Below are 23,492 nucleotides of genomic sequence, written 5' to 3' on the forward strand. Positions count from 1 at the left end.
AATTCTATACCCCACCAAAGTAGCAATCAAGTGTAAGGGTAAAATAAAGATATTTCCAAACATGCAGAGACTCAAAAACATATACTTCTCATTTTTCCTTGAAGGATGTGTTTTACTAATATGTGCGAATAAACAGAGAAAAGGAAAATAATGGGGTCTACAAGGACAAAGATCTGACATAAAACTGAGGCAAATCAAGATTTCAGGAAAAATTTCTCCAAGAAGGTAATTGATAGAATACCTCATGTTTCTGAATGTCAAATGGACACTCCAGAGGCAATCTCAATGAAATACTGGCAGATCCACGATAGTCCCTTCTGCACAAAAATATTTCCCACATTGATCAAGTTTCTTTATTTTTGTGTATTGCCTAAAATTCCTCTACCTTTACTGTGAATAAATGGATTTCTCAACTTTCCTCATCTGTCTGTAGGCTGTTGGGCTTTAATTTTTTGCTCCTTTTCCTAGTTCTTTGGTTTCCCATTCTAAATGGGTTTCTATTTTTTTTTAATTTGCAATATTTAGCATTTTAATAACCTGTGCCTACAACAATAGCAAGTGACACTCTGTCTTCCATCCTCACCACTCCAGGACACCTGCCCAACAGACCCATGCCGCGTGCACACAAGCGCTGTGTGATTGGAACCAGCAGTGAAATTGAACAATTTCAAGTTCAATTTTTATCTAGTTCAATATTTTTAAGAAATTAAACTCGGTCCAAATTTAGAACAGATTTTCGTTTGAAAGGTAACCAAACTAAACCCGGAATCAAGTCCAAAACAGGGAAAAAAAAAAAAATCCCTCAAAAACCAGAATTACTTTTAATTACTTCTTTTCAAACTAGTTTCCCCGTTGTGGTTCTCAGGGAAAGTTCCTGGCAGCCAAATGTGTATGTTTCTTAGGGATAAAATTAGTTTTGACTCTAGGGTCTTCCGAGTCCCCTTTTGCACCAGGTGATCTGGGCTGGGTAACCGATAGTAAAGTGGTAACTCCTACCCATTTTCTCCAGAAAAACAATTTGCAAATCATGCCCAGGAGATACCAAGAGGCTGTTTTGGATTTTGCAGCTGAGAATTGTTTTGTTTTCTTGTGTTTTTGAAGTGACATTCTTGCCCAGCACAATTCCTTCTGCCCTAAATAAGCCAAATTTAACTAGTTTCTAGATTTCCTTTTCTTATAGCTCTACTCTATCTAGAACAAAAATATTCATATGCCTCCAGGTTTCTATTCCCTCATTTCCTATCTGTTTGTATTGAAGGAGTGGAGAAAATCTGTGGAAAAAAGATTCATCATCTCAAAGAGTTTGTCAGAACCTTATAGAAGAGCTTCTCCCCCCGGCCCCACTCAAATGGTTGATGGACTGTGCTTCATGGAGCCAGATGTAGAGCTTCTCCAACAAGTGTTAAAATATTTGGGAGTAATATGCATAAGATAAGTTCTTACATGTTGCTCATGCTCTGTTACCCACCTTGTATCTCACAATGGTAAATGATTTGCCAGGAATTAAACATCAATTTTGTAGGTAAAGATATGAAATTTGGCTCTTTGGGGCATGAACTAAAAAATAATAATCACAAAACCAATTAGAAACAGCTGAGTTCTGCTATGACATTTTTGTCTCTTAATATTTAATTTATAAATAAGTTATAAATTGTACAGTGGTGTTTTTTATAAAATATACACTTTCATCCTACTCATGTAAAGTTGAACAGCAGTAAGAACAAGAGATACCCTATGCATATGAAAATGTCCTTATTTTGTTCCTGGAATTTTTAAGTCACACATATAAAATTAGAAATAAAATATGAACCCCCTAACAAGGGAAAACTGAGAGGAATTACCTGGATGCACCTAAACCTAAATTAATTCCACTACTGAGGATTCTTTTGCATGGCTCTAATTTCATCCTATAAAGTAACTTCATGAACAGGCATTAGCTACATATTCATAATATTTTTTTCCTACACTTATTAACCCCACATTGGCAGAGGATTTCCTTCTCAGGCGTAGTCCCGGCTTCATAACCATAATCCCATGTTAGTTCTGTTCTTGCTTTCACATACCTAGAAAGTATAAATTAAAAAAGAATCATAAATTACCCAAAATAACTACCAAATGAACCACACTTGATTGTATCAATTTTCACATTAACATCATGAACCATCTTCAAAAATATGATCTGTCCTGTCACCAGACATCCACCAATTAGGAATGATCCTTTATTAAGAATAATCATTGAGTTTTATTTCAAATCTACTTAAATCCTAAGTAAGAAGGAACCTGTCAATACCCACGAGGAAGCAAGCATATTTTGCAAACAGTGGTACACAGTGATATGGTGAGGCCTGCAGTGTGGAAGCAGTTGGGGGATAGCTCTGATTTAAAGATGATGTAGCAGTGAGTCATTTATCCCCTGAATTGAACTGGGTGAGAACTGACATCCTCAGCCCCCTTTGGGGCATTAATTCTAAGTGGGAATAGCAAGTGAAATTTCAGGTGTTCAAATATTATTGACTAGGAACAGTTTAGGACAATTGTGTATTCTAGGGTACCAGATATTTGGGGCTACAGTATGTATCATCTTTTTATATTTTTAAGTCACAATTTCAGAATTAAATCACCCAAGCAAAATCAATTTCAAACCTGTTGGTGAAGAATGCCGCCAATGGAAAATTCCTGTCGTGTGTTTCTACAAAAACATTCTGTACCAAGAGATTTGGGCAACAACTATGCTGTTAAAAAAAATAAAGAGCAGTTAGATATGGCATAAAGTATGATGCTTTGTACTTTAAAGCATTAGAATACCATTGTTTCCAACACATCTTACTGATTTTCTCTCTCTCTCTCTCTTTTTTTTTTTTGGTAATATATAGAGTATCATAGCTCAGGACAGTTATATTAATAGCAGGAACCCATTCAAAAAAGCCCTGACAGTCATATCTTGCTGGTAGAAATGCAAAAATGGTATAAACCCTTATAAAAGATAATTTGTTAATATTTATCATTATTATAAAATGCATTTTTCTTTTGATTCACCAATCCCACATCTAGGAATGTATTCTACAAATTCCTCTGCATATGTGTCTAGGTATAAGATTATTCATTGAGCATTGTTTTTAATGGTAAAAGCTTGGAAATAACACAAATGTTTGCTTAAAGAGAAATGGTTAAACAAACTTTGGTGTAGCCACATAATGAAATTTTATGCAGTTATAAACAAAACACACAAAAAGAATGAGGAGCTCTGTGTACTGATATGGAAAGATGTCCAGAATGTATTGATAATTTAAAAAGCAAAGTGTAGGACAGTGAATATGTTTTCTTTTATGTGAAAAAAGGGGAGAAATAAGAACAGATGTTTATATTTACTTGTATTTGCAGAAACAAACACTAGAAGAATATATAAGAAAGTAATAAAAGTGATTATCTATAGATAGAGAGTGGAGTGAGGCCAGGGAAAATGAAATATGGGCATAGTACTTCTCAAGGTATGGCTTTTTTTTTTTTTTTTTGAGACAGAGTCTCACTTTGTTGCCCGGGCTAGAGTGAGTGCCGTGGCGTCAGCCTAGCTCACAGCAACCTCAAACTCCTGGGCTCAAGCGATCCTACTGCCTCAGCCTCCCGAGTAGCTGGGACTACAGGCATGCGCCACCATGCCCAGCTAATTTTTTTCTATATATATTTTTAGTTGGCCAGATAATTTCTTTCTATTTTTGGTAGAGACGGGGTCTCGTTCAGGCTGGTCTCGAACTCCTGACCTTGAACCATCCACCTGCCTCGGCCTCCCAGAGGGCTAGGATTACAGGCATGAGCCACTGAGCCCGGCCGGCTTTTTTTTTTTCAATAAAACAGTTTTCACAAAAAAGTTTAATATGAAGAATGTATACAACCCAAGTTTTACATCATAGTAAAAAACAGGGCCTTTGGAGAGAGACATATGTAAGCAACTGATTTCCCTGCTGAACAGAGCCGTTATATATCTTCATTCCAAGATAATACTATTTCTTTCATATTACCACCATTCCAGTATTGTTCCATTGCCTACTAGCTGTCCCCTTCACACATTCATCTACTGCAAGATTCATAAAGGGATCAAAACTCCACAATATTCCTTGGTCATGCCTGCCACCATTTAATTTCAATGATAACTTCTCATCCAAACATTTTTTTCAACTTGGGCAGGTGAGCCTGAAAACCTTTCAGTATATTTAAATACTTTCCTTACACACTATTTCTTACAGCTTTTTAAAGCAAATGCTTACTATGTCCTAAGCCTGATTTAAACACCTTATATTAATTAATTCGATCCTCACAACATCCTGAGACAGTTGTTATTATTATCCCTGTATTACAGAGGTAGAAAATGAGGCATCAGAGGTCAAGTAACATGCCCACAGTCACACACATGGAGGACTATAACTCTAACACGGGTAGTCTGCTTCAGAGTCTGTATATCATATTTTCCTCATGATTTTGTTAAGAAACATAGAAAAACAGTTGCTTAGAAATATGAATCTCAGCCTCTATACTCACATTAAGGAAGCGGCCCACATTTCCTTCTTTTGTGGCATCCAATAAAAACAGATTCCCTTTACTGAACTTCCTTAGAGAATCAGATGAAGTATTCTTGGTTTCATTCGGCAACTCTTCATCAAAAAAGATCTGCTGTTTTTGACATGCTGAAGATTGTTCCTCTTGAGGCTTTTGTGTTTGAACCTGAAACTCCTTTTTAATATTCTGATAATCTAATATGGTTGCTTGGTTACATCTGCCCCCTGGTGGAGTTTCTTCTCTACATCTAGTGATATCTATCACATCTGATGCAATCAGCAGGTTGTCTTCAGAATCTTCAACTTGGTTTGAACTTGAGTCCTCTAATAGATATTTTGAAAGGAAATGTCAGAAAATATACTTGGCTGAGCAATACTGCTGAAATTCACAACACTAATTAGATGTCAGTTCCTTTATCATTAATCCTTATAATGTGTTAGGTAAGTAGTATTACTTTCATTTTTCAAATGAAAACTTTGAGTCTCTGAGAGGTTAAGAGATTCACCTGACCCAAAATAATAATAAGGACTGGGGCAAGACACCCAGAAATGTTTGGCTCCCAAAGTCTGACTGCTTTCTACTACAGAACAATGCCTTTTTATGAATCTACATGTTATTTTCTCATTACTATATTTAATCTTTACTCTCTTTTTTTTCTTTTTTTGAGACAGAGTTCACTCTCTCACTCAGGCTGGAGTGTAGTGGCCTCATCACAGCTCACTGCAGCCTCAAACTCCTCGGCTCAAGTGACCCTCCTGCCTTAGCCTCCCTCCTGAGTAGCTGGGACTACAGTCACCACAATGGCTAATTTTTACTTTTTTTTGTAGAGATGGGGTCTCTCTCTTGCTCAGGCTGGTCTCCTACTCCTGGCTTCAAGCAATCCTCCTGCCTTGGCCTCCCAAAGTGCAAGGATTATAGGCATGAGCCACCGTGACTGGCTTCGATCTTTTAAACTGGCCTTCTTCTCTTTAACTCTGGAATTTGCATTTAAGTATATTCTAAACAGACGTTACAGAGGGGTGTTTTGGAGACACTGTAGTCCTTTATGATGCCGATGAAAGGCCAGAGAAAACCGTGTCAGTCACCCTCCACAAGTCCCAACAGTGACAAGTGTACTGCTAGGGGTTTTGTACACATTAGTATTTGGTGTTTTGCTAGGTGACCACTGAATAATTACACTTTTATACACAATAATATTTTAAAAGTGGATGTACTGCTTAATCATTTTTCTTATCCAATAAGATAATTTTTTCAGAGTATTCAAAAGTATGAATATATGTCAGATAGAATAAGTAAAATCATCTATTTTAAAAAAGCCACTTGTGCCACCTAATTCAGTGGCACAAAGAAATTATACTCCACTATTGATTTAATCATTACTGTTGCTGGCTGCTGTTCCTAAATGTACTCATTTTAATCACTGCTTACCTATAAGCACTCTAGTATATGTCTTTGGATTTTTGATCCAAAAAGTGTATAACTTATGATTTTTAGAGTGCCTGCTATACACGTGGTAGCAAAGAAGATGGCAATGAAGCTGAATGGCCTCCCTTTTAAAAGCTCTATATTTCTGCTTATTATTAGGACAATGGCATTTCAGACAAGAGTCTCCATCTTCCTCATTTACTGGCAAATGAATTAAACTCCTCGTTCCTTCTCCTCCAAAAAAAAAAAAAAAAAAGAAAAGAAAAAAGAAAAGAAAAGGAAAGAAAAGGGCATGGCAAAAGAACCAAAAGCAATAGTATGTATTGTGGCTCACGTGCATTAAATGTGAAATATAATACATAAAATGCTCTTTCTTGATAGGCCTTTTCTATCAAGGAACTGCCATGCTTCTTCCAATCTCTATCTTTTAATACTAGGTGGGGAGTTCGGGCTGCAGAGGCAAAGAGGGTGCAAGGCAGAAGAGGCAGCAAAGGCTAGTCGGTTCTTCACAAAAGGACATTTCTCAACAATGTTTCCACACTGACAAACACATAAAAATGCAAAAGGTCAGGAGTTCAAGACCAGCTTAGACAACATAGTGAGTGAGACCCATCTCTACAAAAAATTAAAAAAAAAAAAATTATTTTTTCTTTCTTTTTTAATTGTGGCCCATGCCTGTGGTCCCAGCTACTCAGGATGCTGAGGTGGGAGGATTGTTTGAGCCCAGGAATTCAAGGCTGCAGTGAGCTATGATCACACCACTGCACTCCAGCCTGGGTGACAGAGCACCCGTCTCTTAAAAAAAGTGCTCAAAACAAGGTTTGTCCAATTGTAATATTAACTATGGCAGGGACTGGTAACTCTGAAAGACAAGTACTCAGAGGGTAGTGACATTTACCCTTTTGCTACAGTCATGCTGAATATCCTCTGTAGCAGTGCTGGCTAGACTACTGCAGGACAATAATGTGTCTGTGTTTTTAAAGGAGTCCAAAACAAAGAAGTAGAAAGTGGCTGCCTTGAGGCCGGGCGCGGTGGCTCACGCCTGTAATCCCATCACCCTGGGAGGCTGAGGCGGGAGGATTGCTCGAAGTCAGGAGTTCGAGACCAGTCTGAGCAAGAGCGAGACCCCATCTCTACTAAAAAATAGAAAGAAATTAACCAGACAACTAAAAATATACAGAAAAAAATTAGCCGGGCATGGTGGCGCATGCCTGTAGTCCCAGCTACTCAGCAGGGAGGCAGAAGGATCTCTTGAGCCCAAGAGTTTGAGGTTGCAGTTAGCTAGGCTAACGGCACGTCACTCTAGCCTGGGGAAACAGAGTGAGACTTTGTCTCAAAAAAAAAAAAAAAAAAAAAAAAAAGTGGCTGCCTTGGACAATGCTTCCAAAGCCACAGAATGGCCTTCAATACCTGAAGGCCATTGTATTAACAGAGTCAGAGTTGTCCACTCCACCCCTCCTGTTGCACATCAAGTCACTGTTAGCAACTAGACCAGAGGTCAGTAAACTCTTCTGTACAAGACTAAACAGCAAATATTTTAGGCTTTGCCTGCCATGTGGTCTCTGTAGTGACTATTCAACTGTGGTGCTGTGGTGTGAAAGTAGACAATATGTAATTTAAGTTGGCTGTATTCCAATAAAACGTTACTTATGAACACTAAAATTGTAATTTTATCTAATTGTCAAGTGTTACAAAATATGATTCACCTTTGATTTTTTTTCAACTATTTTAAAAATGTAAAAATCACTCTTAGCTCACATGCCATACTTAACAGGTGGTACGCCCACAAACCATAGTTCACTGACGAGTTATAACTTTTGTCACAAATGCAGCATGTTTGTTATAGAATCTGAGAAAAATGAGCCACAGATATTGAGTAAGAGAGAGATGAACTGGCGGAAGAGGAAGGAATCACAGAATGAAATAAAGCCTACTTTGTGCTTCCTTGGCTTTAGAGTTCAGATGTTCCAGGGTTGGTTTAAATCCATCATTATCTTCTGAGGTGACAGACTCCAAGGAAACAAATTCCTAAAAAAAAAAAAAAAAAAAAAAAAAAAAAAACAACAAGGAAGGTGTCTTTATTTTCTAGGTCAGGAAAAAGTATCTAACAGTTGGGCCTCTTTCATGAAATGTCAATCTTCACAGGCTGTATGTACTGGATTAGTTTTGAAAAGCCTCAAGGCTGGTATCATAAGAAGTCTTTAGACTAATGGAGCCAAAATGTGTCATTCCTTCTGACTGGGTTCTACCTCTAGGTGCTTTATTAAGCCACAGCTATAAAACACTATCAAGACATACTTTGAGCATTAAAATCCAAATACATCTGTCTGTATCCCTCAATTCTAATCATTCTGATCATCCTAAATACTGAGAAAATATTGTTACATTATGAATTTCGCTTCAACTATTACATAAATTGTGCAAAGATAAAAACACTCATTGGCTAGGTTCTACTTCAAAAAAAGGTTAAAGAATTTGCCTGTCTTTACCCATTAAAGACAACGCAGTCACTTTAAATAGTAACATTAACTTTAAAAGAGGGGTATATGCTTAGCAGAAACACCCAATTAAGTGTTCAATAAATGTTGATTATTAATATTATGGTTCAAGTTCTCAGTATTTGAACGGTCAACACTGAAGCCTTTGGGTGCCAAGCATTCTGCTAAACAAGTTTCTGATGTTTATTGCATTTAATCCTCATAACTCTGACATACATACTACTATCCCTTTACAGATAAAAGAAATATATGTATGGAGATGTCACTCAACTAGTAAGTAGCAGAGCTAGAGGTTAAACCCAGGCCTATGTGACCCCCATGGCCCAATCTTTTCATAATTATGTGATACGATTCCTTTGTAAAGTTGCATCTCTTTTTTCCTACATCTTAAAACCTTCTTCTATTTAACCTAAATTACTCTGTTTCTTTTCTTATTATATATCACTATTAACTGTTGAACACTTTAGCTTCTCCCACAAATTCTCAGAATGGGATAGCTCTCAGTCTCAGTAGAGCACACTGTGAGATCATGACTAACACTCTCCTCATGTATCTAAGCTGGAAACATGCCAACTGCCACAGAGGATACTAAGCAAATAAAACATGGTTCTAACATTCAACAGCCCACCCATTCCAAAACAATACAAGAAATTCTACACACTATTCAGTAACATAAACATTTTGAACTAAAGATAGAAAAGTGAGATAGTATTAGGTTGGTGCAAAAGTAATTGCGGTTTTTAGCATTGTTGAAATTTGCCGTTTTAGATACTGGAATACATTCTTAAGTAAATGTGGTTATGTTATATGTCATTTTAATGTGCATTTCTCACTTTATGTTTTTTGTTAATGATATATTACTTGATGTTTATTTTATATTTATTTTAGACTATGGAAATGATGTTAGGCAAAAAGCAAATTCGAGTGATTTTTTTTTTTTATGCAAGTGCAAAATGGGTCACAAAGCAGCAGAGACAACTCATCTGGCCCAGGAACTGCTAATGAATGTACAGTGCAGTGGTGGTTCAAGAAGTTTTGCAAAGGAGACAAGAGCCTTGAAGATGAGAAGTGCAGTGGCCAGCCATCGGAAGTTGACAATGACCAGTTGAAACCAATCATTGAAGCTGATCCTCTTAAAAATGACATAAGAAGTTGCCGAAGAACTCAGTATCAGCCATACCATGTTCCTTTGGCTTTTGAAGCACACTGGAAAGATGAAAAAGCTCAATAAGTGGGTGCCTCATGAGCTGACCAAAAATCAAAAAAATTGTTGTTTTGAAGTGTCATCTTCTCTTACTCTACACAATAACGAATCATTTCACCATTGGATTGTGACGTGCAATGAAAAGTGGATTTTATATGACTTGCGATGACCAGCTCAGTGGTTGGACCAGGAAGAAGCTCCAAAGCACATCCCAAAGCCAAACTTGCACCAAAAAAAGGTAACAGTCACTGTTTGGTGGTCTGCTGCCGGTCTGATTCACTACAGTTTTCTGAATCCCGGTGAAACCATCACATCTGAGCATATGCTCAGCAAATAGATGAGATGCACCAAAAACTGCAAGGCCTACAGCCAGCCTTGGTCAACAGAAAGGGCCCAATTCTTTTGCACAACAACGCCTGACCAAACGTCGCACAACCAATGCTTCAAAAATTGACCAAATTGGGCTACAAAGTTTTGCCTCAACCGCCATATTCACCTGACCTCTCACCAAACAACTACCACTTCTTCAAACATATCAACAACTTTTTGCAGGGAAAATGCTTTCCAAGAGTTTGTTGAATCCTAAAGTATGGATTTTTACGCCCTAGGCATAAACAAACTTATTTCTCATTGGCAAAAATGTGTTGATTGTAATGGTTCCTATTTTGATTAATAAAGGTGTGTCTGAACCTAGTTATAATGATTTAAAATTCATGGTCCAAAACCGCAATTACTTTTCTACCAACCTAATAGCTCATGTTTACAGAAGGACCCCATTTACATTTTGTAGTTTTTACCATCTTTTTCCCATTGTGTTGAAAAGTTGCTGTCTTGGATTCAGGACTTCTAATAACTGAATGATACTGAATTCTCGAAATATTGTTATACTTCATTTCCCTGAAAAGGAAAAAAAAGTTATTCTGTATATCACTAAAAATTATCTTTATTGGACCTTGAAATATAATGTCACTATTACATAAATATCTATTATTGGAAATTAATCTAAGAACATCTATGCCTGTTCCTCATGAGAAAAGAAATATAATCATACTTATAAGTCAGTAATTTTTGAAGTATGTTAAAAAAAATGAAGAAAACCTATGAAAGCTTTTCAGATAGAATGAGGATGTGTTGAACTTACATCTGTGAAGCAAGAAGATATACAGAGGTAGGGGTTGAGGGCACTAAGAAAGGCAGGAAGGAGAAAGAACCACTCTTGATCAATAATAACTTATATTTACTCTGGGATCCTCCGCTCTTACTTACATGATAAGTTCTTTGGAATTATTACTGAACTTTGGTGGAGATTCCTCAGCTTCAGCACTTCTAAGATCTGTTTCCAGTTCTAACGGGGTAACTTCAACCTCACAATCTGAACATGCAACTTCTATTTTCCTCTTTTTTGAAAGTATATTTTTCATAGTATTCTTTTCTTTCCCGTTTTCATCAATAGCATTAGATTTCTCAGTGGTAGCTCTGCTTAGTAATCTTCCTAAGAGAAAAAAGTAAAAAAGTTTGCATGAGACAGAATATAATTGCCAACAACAACTGGACATCATCAGGGTGGAAACTCTCAACGCAGGATGAGAGAGAATGCTCGACATAAAGATCAGGATAGGTTTTAAACAGAAAATTTATTTTACTTTCCAAGAGAGGAAAGGGCATGGCATGAAAGAAAGAAGTAGTTGTGCCAGCCTGAGAATAAGGGGTTTGTGGTTTTTATTGGGATAAACAGAAAGAGAAAAAGAGTTATTGCTGCAAAAAGGTAAACAGAAGGCAGCTGTGTTTGTTTCTCTTCTCTGCCAGGCTGTCTTTATCAGTTTCCTTGGAATGTGTTCTGGTGGATGCTCGAACCCCTGCTGTCTGCTTGGTTCTTTTCAAGTGCTACTAAAACAAACTCAAAGACAACAAGTTAAGCCACAGGTGGTTAATCAAACAAAGGGGCAGTTGTGTGCTATGATCTTTCTCTCCTTTTTTTACTTTCTGTTTGATAGTTTTTTCCTGTTAGTTTATTAGCAATGCTGTCCTTTCAGACATACCTATTTCTGCTCCATGATTAAAGAACCCTGTACTATGTGCTTCATTTCTAAAATGAAGATTAAACACATTAACTCATCCTAAAAACACTGTTGCAAGATAGACAAAAGACCAGTGAGAGGCATTTCTTATTTTCCAGTATATTAAAAAAATACAGGGTATCTAAATGAATCATTTGTCTGTTTTGGTATAATATGAAAGAGATTTTGCTATAGTAATATAAAACAAAAATATCCATCAGAAAGTGTTTTAGAAAATTAGAGAGGTGATCTCTAGTCTTAAAATTGTACCTTTTGTGTCTAGTTAAAAAGGCTTTAAAAGGCTTTACATTTGAAACCTACACTCTTTTTAATAAAATGACCTACTTAAATCTGTGATATGTATGTATAGCTCTCATATAATATTAAGTCTTGTATAACATTAAACTCTCATTAAAGTTAATGCATTTTCTTTTAAGGGACTCAAAATTATAGTTACTAAGCCAAAATTAGCAGCAGGACATTATTACCCACCCACATGTGGTCTTCTGGATCCTCGAGTGTGGCCTTTTGACTGAATCCAAATTTTATACAACAAATTCTTTTATTAAAAGGAGTGCAGCAGAGAAAGATGAAGCTTTTCTTTCCTTTTTGGTGATTAAAAAAGAACAATCTTGAAATCAGAAGGCTGCAGGTTCCCCACCTCTGTGCGAGGTGCACTTTCTAGCAATGCAAAAAAATTAATGATGCTTCCTGGACACTGTGGCATTTTATAGGCAGCTTTCATCCCAGTGTTATTTTGAGAAACGTGAGAGACCAACATCTAGGGAGGCTGTGTACTACGTATGTCTGTAATTGGGGTGTGGCAGGGATCCATAAGTGTGACTACTCTGAATTCAGATAACTGCAAGCTTCTGCTTGCCCTCCCTGAAGTAAACCTGAAATTTCAGATGAGGGGCACTGCCCTGGTCCCTGCTGCCTAGCTGCCAAAACTTGGTCCAGCACATTTCCTTTAGATTGGCTCTAAAACCTGTTTCCCAAACTTTGTCACATAATGGTGCACACAGAAGATAAGTATTTCTGCCGGACACGCTGGGGGTAAATGGCTAAGACTACTGGAGACTGATGTATTTGGCCTTGGACGCTGTGGCCCCACAGAATCAGTAACTGCCCAACTGGAACACACTGCTTGAGAAGTTTTGCTCTGGAGCATAGGCAACTCTCTAGAGTCCCTGAAATGGGGTGAGTTGCCTAAAGTTACTGCCTGAATCATCACATTCAGATATTACAAAATTAACTTGTTAAACTTTAATAATAGCTCAAAGCATGAAACAAGATAGCTGATTGATAATCTTTACCTTAAAGCAAGTCAGTCATTTAGTTTTTTTATTTAAAAAAGTTTTCTTCCCTTCCTCCAAAGCATGTGTAGCCATACAGACCAAACAAGTGTGCCTTGTACATAACAGACCCTCATGCAATAACCCAAGTTTTGCCTTTTTTTCTTTTTTTAGAGACAGGGTCTCTCTCTGTCACCCAGGCTAGAGTGTAGTGGTGCCATCATAGCTCACTGCAACCTTCAACTCCTGGGCTTAACTTTGGCCTCCGAAAGTGCTGGGATTACAAGGTGAACCACTGACCTTCACGCCAAGTTTTAATTCTAAGACTTTCTTTTCTGGAGCACATGGTACCTCCTAAGGCATGTCATCCCTTCAGTGCTCAAGTTCCCAGTCACTTGCTTTCCTCTGATGCTCCTCTTAGATACTGCTGCTCTTCCGCTTATAAGATCTCAACGGCCCTGACTAGGCAAATGGATATTCAGAAAAGTAGATCCTATTACAAAATAATTTGAAAATAAACCTTTGCTTTACCTGAATAGATACAAACAAACGTCCCTCTGTCAATGTCATCCAGGCAGCGTACCCCCCATCCCTTCTTCTCAGTTTTGAACACCTGTAGCCTTACTTGAGGACCATGTTGGACAACTCGGTTTTGACACAATTGTCGATTACATTTGCACAACAGGCTGCATTCATAAATGCTGTCAGTAAAATAAGCAAAAGAGAAAAATCAGATATCCCCCAAAAGCAAAAAGCACTTCCTATTGTCACTTCACTGGCAATGATAACTACTGAGGGAAGCAGACTAAATGTGAAAGCTCTTAGAGCTAGACTGACTGGGTTTCCAACATAGCTTCCACATTTACTAGCTGTGTAACCTTGGATGAGTTATTTAACTTCTCTGTGCTTTAATTTTCCAATTAAAAGTACGGATGATGTGATAGTACCTACCTCACAGGACTGTTTTGTGAAAATTAAGTGAATCAATATTTACAAGGTGCTTGAGACAATGCCTCATGCATAGTAAATGTTAGCTCTTTAAATCTATCTAGGAAGCAAATGTCTCAAAAGGAAATATGTAGGAAGAAAAATTCTGTTTCCAAAGTTGTTATTATTTGTTAATACCAACCATGAAAAGTTGAAAATTCCCAATGCTTAGATGAGCTCCGCACAGTATATTTCTTAATGGGGAAATGGCTATCCAACATAGGCTGACCCTGAAGGCATAAGAGCCAGAATCAAAGCAGATCAGTGTTAGAGTACACTCTGCATGATATTATGTGTGGTCTCTAACTTCCATTTCCAAGAATAATAAAGATTTCTTATTCCTTAGTAATTTAATTTTTGGTATTAGAAACTGAGATTTAGCAACATTTGTAAGATTGTAGACCACAATAAAAAAGCACCCACCTTCAAAGATACAAACACCCTGTAACAAATCCTGAAGGTATCTTACCCAGTAGGTATTTGTCTCTGTAGTTTTTTATATTTATATCCAGTGGTTATTTTATTACTTGACAAGGGACAAGTTTTGGCATTCCTTGCTGTCAGTTGAAGACATGCACATTTTGTTCTAAAAGGCAATAGACGGAGAAGTCAGAATAAAAAAGCACCAAGAGGCAGTCTTGATAAAGGTGTAAATGATGTAGTAAAGGATACAATAGCATTCAGAATAGTTGTTTGGTTCATGGACAGTATAGACTTCTTCTCTAAATATAATAGAACTCTTTGAAAGGCAATATCTACCAAAAGTTTTTAAGTAATTATATATTACATTGCACCGCTATTTGCTCCTGAAGTAAATACATACTTAACTCTATGAGTTTTCCTTAGCTTTTCAAAATGAATTCCTTTCACTTCCTATTCTGTGTTAGTTTGTGAAAATTCTGCTAGTTCTGTTCTACAACAGACAAACTTGAGTGTGTAAAATCCACAAGGGTATGTAGTTTTGCAGGCGTCTTAAGTTCTTTACCATTCCAGCAAAACAAAAACAGATGAGAGAGAGACTGATGCTGGGTACCTGGCTACTAAAATTTTTTCACATTGTTGCCAGGCAAGAAACTTGCAGCCATAAATTTTAATGCATGTATTTTTCAGTCTAACTACTTAAATGATTATCCAACTTGACAGCGATTCATAATTCAATAGAGAGTAAGGAACTTGGAATCAGCTGTAAACTGGTTATGTGACTACTGGTAAGCTGGTGAAAATCTCTGGATCTTAATCTCCTTTGTTGAAGAAGTAACTTTAAGGTCTTTTCTTCTACGATTCTCTTCTGTATTTTCTGTTTATACATAATACACATCAGATTGGTGGCTGCTGCTTCCAAGAGGGGAAAAAAAAAAATCAACAAATTCATTAATTTGGATTCTGTTTACAGATGTAAAAACCTATAGTTGCTTTTTTCCATGTGATTTGGTTTGCAAAGTTTGAAAGGTACAGAAAAATACAAATAATAATATAATAAACACCCATATTTCCACTACCCAGAATTAGCTGTCAGCATTTTGTCTAGTCCTCGTTTTTCCTATGTATATAATTTAAAAGATATATACCATATATATGTATATATATATCTCATATATACACACGGTCTTCTTAAAAAATTAATAAAACATTATAGGTAAAACTAAAGTCTGAAGAGATTTGGTATGGTGTCCTTTATACTTTTATATACACACATATCTACAAACGATATATTGTATAGTCTTTCATTTAAAAAATTTATATAGGTATTATTCTACAACTTGCTTTTTTTGTTCAATGTTTTGAGAACCATGTGTTACATACAAATCTGGTTAACTCCTTTGAACTTTTCTACACCATTTAGCTATTGCCCATTTGATAAACAATAAAGTTGCCTACAGTTTTTCAATATAACAAACATTACAATGAACATCCTTATGAAGATGTGTAAACATCTCTAAGGTAATGGCTTTCCAATATTTTGACTATGAGTCACAGAAATACATTTTCTTCATGCTCCTGTATAGGCACATATATTTATATACATGTGTATGTGTATAAACTGAAACAACAGTGGCATGAAACTTTATGCTTATGTGTGAGGTACTTGGGTATTTTCTGTACCATTTAATTTTAAAAATGCTGATTATAGCTCATTAAATGATTTCACATCCCACTAAACTTGTAGTTTGAAAAATGATGCTCTAGATGTACCTAAATGTACTGTTGCTGGGAAAAGTAGGTATACATCTCATTAATTGCTGTATAATTGAAAAAAAATCACCCTTGCCCCCTTCAATGATTAGCTGGGTATAGAATTCTAGTTTTACATTTATTTTCCTTCAGCACTTTAAGCTAATAGGCCATTTTTTCTGTCTTCTATTATTTCTGATGAAAAATGTGTTTGTTGTCAATCTGTTTTTCCTTTGTAGGAAATCTGTCTTTTCTATCTGACAGCTTTTGGGATTTACTCTTTACCCCAGATATTTTTAAAGTTGTACCATCATATATTTAGATGAACCTTTATCTCATCTTCCCTTCTTTGTATAGAGTAGGTTTTTTGAATCTGAGGACTCCTATCTTTTTTCAATTCTGAAAAATTCTCAGTGATTATCTCTTTGAATGTTATCTTTCCCATTTTCTCTTATGCTCAGGTATATGATGAAATTTCTCATTTTATGCTCCATATTTTTTACCCTGTAAAGTTATTTTCCCCATATCTTTATCTCTGCATTTTGGGAGACCTCTTTAGTTTTGCCTTGCAATTCACTAATTCTTTCTTCAGCATACCAACCCTACCATTTAGTTCATCTACTTAGTTTTTATTTCAATGACTATATGTTTTGTTTTCCACATATCCAAATGGTTCTTTTTCTTTTCATATATATCATTTACCTTCTCTTTTTTTCCTATAAGATAGGGTCTCACTCTGCTGTCCAGGCTAGAGCGCAGTGGCATCATCATTGCTTACTGCAACCTCAAACTGACAGGGCTCAAGTGATCCTCCTGCCTCAGCCTCCTGAGTAGCTGGGGTTACAGGCATGCACCATCACATTCAGCTAATTTTTCTATTTTTTTTTAATAGAGATGGGGTCTCGCTATGTTGTCCAGACTGATCTTGAACTCTTGGCCTCAAGCAATCCTCCTGCCTCAGACTCCCAAAGTTCTGGGATTACAGGTGTGAGCCACCACATTTGGACTCATTTTCCTTTTATAATCTTCTTTTCTTACTTTGTGGATGTAAATATTTTATCTCTTTAAAATAGGTATGTTCAAAATGTTCAAAGTCCCTTTCAATCAGAGTCTACATTTGTCTCTGATTCCTTAGGTGTGAATTCTCCCGACCTGTTGGGACTCATGCTGCTTTCATGGTCTTAAACATCTTTGTGTGCTTTCAATGTTTGAAATTATACTTTATGTGGGGTTTACTCCTGTGTGCTCCTCTATCTTGGGTGCTTTCTCCATTACTTTGGTTCTGACCATATTGGTTTCACAGTTGTAAACCAGGTGTTCATTAATTCTAAGGCTAATGAGACATTAGCCCAGTTCCCAGTCTTGTGCCAGTACCTGTTTCTATCCCCCTGGAGAGCCCACATGAAGCAGTTGGGCTCCATTTAGAGGCAATGTTTATAAAATAAATACTTATTTTTAAACTTAGCACAGTGAGAGGTTTTCTCTATGAGAGGCCTAAAGAACTGAGCCAAACTTAGGTAACAGTAGATTCATATCTCTCACTTCGTACTCCAACTAACTGAGACGATGGTGAAAACTATTATCTGTATTACTTAAATTATTTCTCTTTCTCTTATTCTTTTGCTAGTAAGGGTCACTACATTTGCATTAAATTAAATGCATATATGATTCAATGCCACTGGACATCTGTATACCTATAAATGTACACTACAAACCCTTAAAACAAAATGTTTTTCAAAGTCCTCATATGTTAGAACATTTTGTTTTTTTAAGGATTGTCAATACTGACCATGATCAAGAGAATACTAGTTATAAGCACCATTATCTTTCTTAAAAAATTAGTCAGGAAATGATTTTTAAACGTAAAATACAACATATAACACAGTGGTTAAGAACATGGGTTCAAATCTTGGCTCTACAATTTGTCCCGTGACCTCTCTAAACTGGTTTCAACCTCCTCATTTGTATCATGGAGATAATATTACCTACCTCAGGGGTTTTTGTGAGGATTAAAAACATGTCTGTAAAGTGCTTGTCACTGTGGCATTTGCTGTAATTGCTAATTTATGATTACGGTATGAGATTAAAGGAAATACTCATGCTTGGAAGACTAATTTTCAAATTACTATATTTGACAGTTTTCTATTGCTAGTGAGAATGCATCTCTCCATTTCAGACTTTTGGTTAACAGGTTTTGGATAGAAAGACAGATAAATTGATACAGAGCAGGACTTTTTAACAAGTATTGCTACATTCAGAAGATTTTTTGAAATGCTGTTTTTCTACTCACATGTCTATGCAGCCCTCAGAACAGTCACATGAGTCAGTAAACATGTTGGAAAAGCTGTTTAGATAGTATGCTCGTGGCCACAAAGTCTTTCTGTACTTAAACTGCGGAAGCTTTCTACTATCAATTTCGTTACAGAAAGAAATGGGTACTGATTCCACTCCATTGCTAATATCCACATCAGAAACAATTTCTTCTTGCTTTGGGGAGTTCCGAGTCAACTGAACATATGTATTGAAAGAAAAGTTATCTGTAAATAAAAAGTTACACTCTGTCTCAAGCAGGTAACGAAAAACTTCCTCCATGTTTCGTAGGCTTCTTCCACAGGGGGTTTTATAACTCACATGGAGTGCTGAAGAATGAGAGTTTGTCTTCGCATGTCGTCTTTGGAAGTGACATTTAATTGGTAGCTGCAGAGGGTTTTCTCCCTTGAAGGTTGGTGGCATTTTCATCAGACAGGCACCAGAGCAGTCATGACTTTGGTAAGATAAATTCAAAGATGATTCTTTCTCTCTAAGGTCTACAACTTTATTTTCCAGAGACAGAATTTCCTCATTTTCTGTAGATCTATTAAAATAAATTATTTATTAGTATCACAAATGTATAGTTCAATTGCCTACTTTAAAACACTGCACAGTGGCTCACTCCTGTGATCCTAGCACTCTGGGAGGCTGAGGCGGGAGGATTGCTTGAGTTCAGGAGTTTGAGACCAGTCTCAGCAAGATTGAGACCCCATCTCTACTAAAAATAGAAAGAAATCAGCTGGGCAACCAAAAATAGAAAAAATTAGCCGGGCGTGGTGGTGCACGCCTGTAGTCCCAGCTACTTGGGAAGCTGAGGCAGGAGGATCACTTGAGCCCAGGAGTTTGAGGTTGCTGTGAGCTAGGCTGACACGATGGCACTCTAGCCTGGGCAACAGAGTGAGACTCTGCCTCAGTAAAAAAAAAAAAAAAAAAAACCAAACCAAACCAAACCCTAAGGTGGTAATTAGTTCCTATTGTCTTCATCTTAGACAACATTAAAATAACCCAGACTCTAAATAAACATTTTAGGATTGCCTGCATCCATATAAAGATTACACCTAATTAAAAAGAATTTTTTTAAGAGACGGAGTCTAGCTATGTTATCCAGGCTTAAGCCCGGTGGGTATTCACAGGCACTATTATAGCGCACTGCAGTCTTGAACTCCCTGGCCTCGTGCAATCCTCCTGCCTCAATCTCCCAGTAGCTGAGACTATAGGTACATGCCACTGTGCCTGCCTTATATCTAATTGTGGAATACTCCAAGAAGCCGGGATGACAGACGTAACTTTCTGGTAGGTACTTTACAAGCACCTATTAAATTTAGAGTTCATTTAGAATATGTACTCAACAAAGAGCTGAGGAAGGTTACTTCTTCAGGCATGCTTGGTTCAAGCTTTTTGCCTGCAGAAAACAGTAAAAGCTAACTGAAAAATTAATTTGTCAAGAATCCTATACATTATTTGCCTTCAACAATTGTACCAACTCAATTTTTTCCATAATATGTAATCCACCTTGCAATTATACTGCCACATCTGAAAATGATGGGAAACTGACACGAGAAAACAGGATAGTTATTGATTTTAAGAAAATAAATCTGTGAAAAGATTCTATGTGTTGGGAAATCAGGTTTTAAATTTTCACAAAGAAACTAGGTTTTGTTTTATATATTTTCTACCTATCTTTAAGTATCTGTTATATGCAATAATAAGGGTATTTTAGGGATTTAAAAAATATTTATATTTTATATATTAAAAATTTTTTAAAACATAAAGCAGAGCTGTCCAATATAACTTTCTCCATTGATAGAAATGGTCTATACCTGTGCTGTCCAATATGGTAGCCACTAGGCACATATTGAGCACTTTTAAATGTGGGTAGTATGACCAAAGAACAGAATTTTTAAGTTTTATCTAATTTTAAAGTTATTTTTTTTTTTTGAGACAGAGTCTCACTCTGTTGCTCAGGCTAGAGTGCCACGGCGTCAGCCTAGCTCACAGCAACCTCAATCTCCCAGGCTCAAGCAATCATCTTGCCTCAGCCTCCCAAGTAGCTGGGACTACAGGCATGTGCCACCATGCCCAGCTAATTTTTTTCTATATATATTTTTAGTTGTCCAGATACTTTCTTTCTATTTTTTAGTAGAGACAGGGTCTCGCTCTTGCTCAGGCTGGTCTTGATCTTCGAGCGATCCTCCCGCCTCGGCCTCCCAGGGTGCTAGGATTACAGGTGTGAGCCACCGTGCCCGGCCTATCTAATTTTAATTAATTCAAATTTAAATAGCCACATGTAGCTAGTGGCTGCCATATTAGGTGTGCAGATATGGAACAGCCTCATCCTTTCTGCAGCTGTACAGTAATCCTCTGCATAAGTGCATAATTAAACTAGTCTATAAACGTGGGCTTTTTCCCATAACATGTAGCATATATTAGACCAAAACAGTGGACTAGCTGTGTAAATTATGGAACTTACCAGTAATCTTTTAATAACTAATCTTATTATAATAATCTTTGCTATCACAAATCATGATAGAATGATAATATATATAACAATTTCATACATGTAAAGATATTGCTACAGAACACAATCCCAGAATTGGGAGTGCTAGGTCACAGGGTAAATGGATTAGCAGTTTTGTTAATATTGCCAAATTGCTCTCCATGGGGTCAGCTCCTTTAGTAATATATGAGTGCCTGCTTTCACAGAGCTTCATCAATCAAGTAGGTCTTGATGCTTTTGGATTTCAGAGAATCTAATAGGTAAAAGGATGTACTGTAATTTATTTATAAATCTTTTAATGTTGGAAATGTTTGTTTCTTTTTCTTAGACAGAGTCTTGGCATGTTGCCTAGGCAGTGGCACAGTGGCGTCACCATAGCTCACTGTAGCCTCAAACTCCTGGGCTCAAGTGATCTCCCTGGCTTGGCCTCCCCCGTAGCTGGGACCACAGGCATGTACCACCAGGCCTGGCTAATTATTCTATTTTTCTTTTTGCAGAGACAGGGTCTTGCTGTGTTGCTCAGGTTGGTCTCGAACTCCTGGCCCCAAGTGATCCTCCTGTCTAGGCCTCCCAAAGTGCTAGGATTACAGGTGTGAGCTGCCATGCCCAGCCTATATGTTTCTAATTTGTCTCTATGTTACTACTTTGATGAACATCCTTATACGTAAATCCTTGACCAAATTTCTGATTACCATCTTAGGATACATTCCTTTAAGGGGAATTACTAGGTCAACAGGAATACACACTAAAAAACACCTTTTTATTAATAAAACTCTTTTTTTTTTTTTAATTTTTGTTGAGACAGAGTCTCACTCTATTGCCCAGGCTAGAGTGTTGTGGTGTCAGCCTAGCTCACAGCAACGTCAAACTCCTGGGCTCAAGCGATCCTTCTGCCTCAACCTCCCGAGCAGCTGGGACTACAGGCATGCGCCACCGTGCCTGGCTAATTTTTTTCTATATATTTTTAGTTGTCCAGCTAATTTCTTTCTATTTTTTTGTTAGTAGAGCAGGGTCTCGCTTTTGCTCAGGCCGGTCTTGAACACCGGAGCTCAAACGATCTGCCCACCTTGGCTTCCCAGAGTGCTAGGATTACAGGCGTGAGCCACCACACCCGGCCAATAAAACTCTTAAGAGTGCATTTTTCTCATAAAAAGAGACTATACTGGACCCCCATGTAACTGTCAGAACTGCGGAACTCTCAGCACACAAGTCTGTTTAGACCTCTGCACTAACAGACGACCAAACTTTGGCATGGCTTACAGCATATGGCCATGTCCCTAGGATGACCCCAGCCCTCTCTTAAAATGTCTGCCTGAGAAAGTTTATCACTGCCAGGATAACTGTTTGTTCCAGCCAACATCTGATGATGAGCATAGGCCAACAGGCCTCTGATCTCCTTTTTCTTAGAGCATTTACTAAAAACGACTAACGTTTACAAATCTTTCCTCTGTCCCATTGAGATTTATATGTACCTATCTCCTGCAACTCAGGAGTGTCTTTCTCAAAGACATGAAAGCCATTCCTTTGAAATGTAATTATCAGGAAGGATGGGATGCTAACTTCGATAACTGCCTGCTAGCAGACACAACTGGCCCAATCACATTTACACTGACCCACCCTTTGTAATTTTTCACTTGAGCCCCTGACTACTCCCTACCCTACTCCCTCACTGTTCCTTTAAGATACTGTCATCTCTGCACAAATGAGACTGGAGCTCAGCTCTTTCCCCTTCTGCCAATGTTACTGAGTAAAATCTGTTTTCAAGACTTTAACCAATGTCCAGCTTTGTTTATCTTTGACACTTGGTACCAAGTTTCAATAATTATCAACATTTTTGCTTATTTCATCTACTTTCCCTCCTTCTTATCCTTCCCTGAAACACACACCCACTTTTTCTGCAGTATGTTAAAACCAATCCCAGATGACATCACATCTTTTTACCTGAAATAATTCGGTATTTCTAACAGATAAAGCTTAAAAAAGATGTATATATAAGTTCAGTGGTCCATTTTCACATTCCTACAAGTTGTATCTGATTCAGATGTCCTTTTATATCTCTTTACCCTTATAGCAAGGAACCCTCCCATTACATTATATAACACTTGTTCAAGTTGTATAAATCGTATCATTCATCCTGTAGCATTTCCCACATTCTGGAATTTGGCTGATGCTTTGCGTGCGGTGTATCATTTAACTCACTCCTCTATCCCTTGCATTCCTGGTAAACTGGTAGTCAATTCTAGAAGCTTGATTAGATTCAGGTTCAAATTTTTGGGGGGAGAAGGGTGGCAAGAACAGTTCATGGGGGGTGCTGTGAATTTCCTGTTGTGTCACGTCAGGAGGCACACAATGTCTGGCTGTCTCATTTAGCAGTAAGAGGGTCTGGGTGTTTTCAGCCAAATCCATTTTCAAGTTCCTTATGAATCTTTCACTTACTGGTTTTGGCATTCACTTAAGACCACTGTTTAGGCCAGTGCTACTCAAGGTGTGGTGGTG

The 23,492-nt window shown here is 37.3% G+C and overlaps 1 protein-coding gene across 2 annotated transcripts in view; it reads right to left on the reverse strand.

Moving 5' to 3' along the window:
* Positions 1-1,598: 1,598 nt before the first annotated feature.
* Positions 1,599-23,492, reverse strand: part of SETDB2 (SET domain bifurcated histone lysine methyltransferase 2) — a 46,778-nt gene continuing 24,884 nt past the window's right edge. Inside the window, exons 6-15 of one of the 2 annotated variants that reach the window (XM_045567117.1) lie at positions 18,821-19,043; positions 18,480-18,697; positions 14,487-14,603; positions 13,562-13,731; positions 10,945-11,170; positions 10,476-10,575; positions 7,911-8,004; positions 4,534-4,874; positions 2,644-2,732; positions 1,599-2,063 (exon numbers count right to left, since the gene is read on the reverse strand). In XM_045567117.1, coding sequence (XP_045423073.1) covers positions 1,946-2,063; positions 2,644-2,732; positions 4,534-4,874; positions 7,911-8,004; positions 10,476-10,575; positions 10,945-11,170; positions 13,562-13,731; positions 14,487-14,603; positions 18,480-18,697; positions 18,821-19,043 — 1,696 coding nt within the window. In that variant the 3' untranslated portion in view covers positions 1,599-1,945. Of the gene's footprint in view, positions 2,064-2,643; positions 2,733-4,533; positions 4,875-7,910; positions 8,005-10,475; positions 10,576-10,944; positions 11,171-13,561; positions 13,732-14,486; positions 14,604-18,479; positions 19,044-23,492 lie in introns of both variants that reach the window. The other variant, XM_045567115.1, reaches the window with a different exon arrangement.

The sequence above is a fragment of the Lemur catta genome, chromosome 13, assembly GCF_020740605.2.
Source record: "Lemur catta isolate mLemCat1 chromosome 13, mLemCat1.pri, whole genome shotgun sequence".
Classification (NCBI taxonomy): domain Eukaryota; kingdom Metazoa; phylum Chordata; class Mammalia; order Primates; family Lemuridae; genus Lemur; species Lemur catta.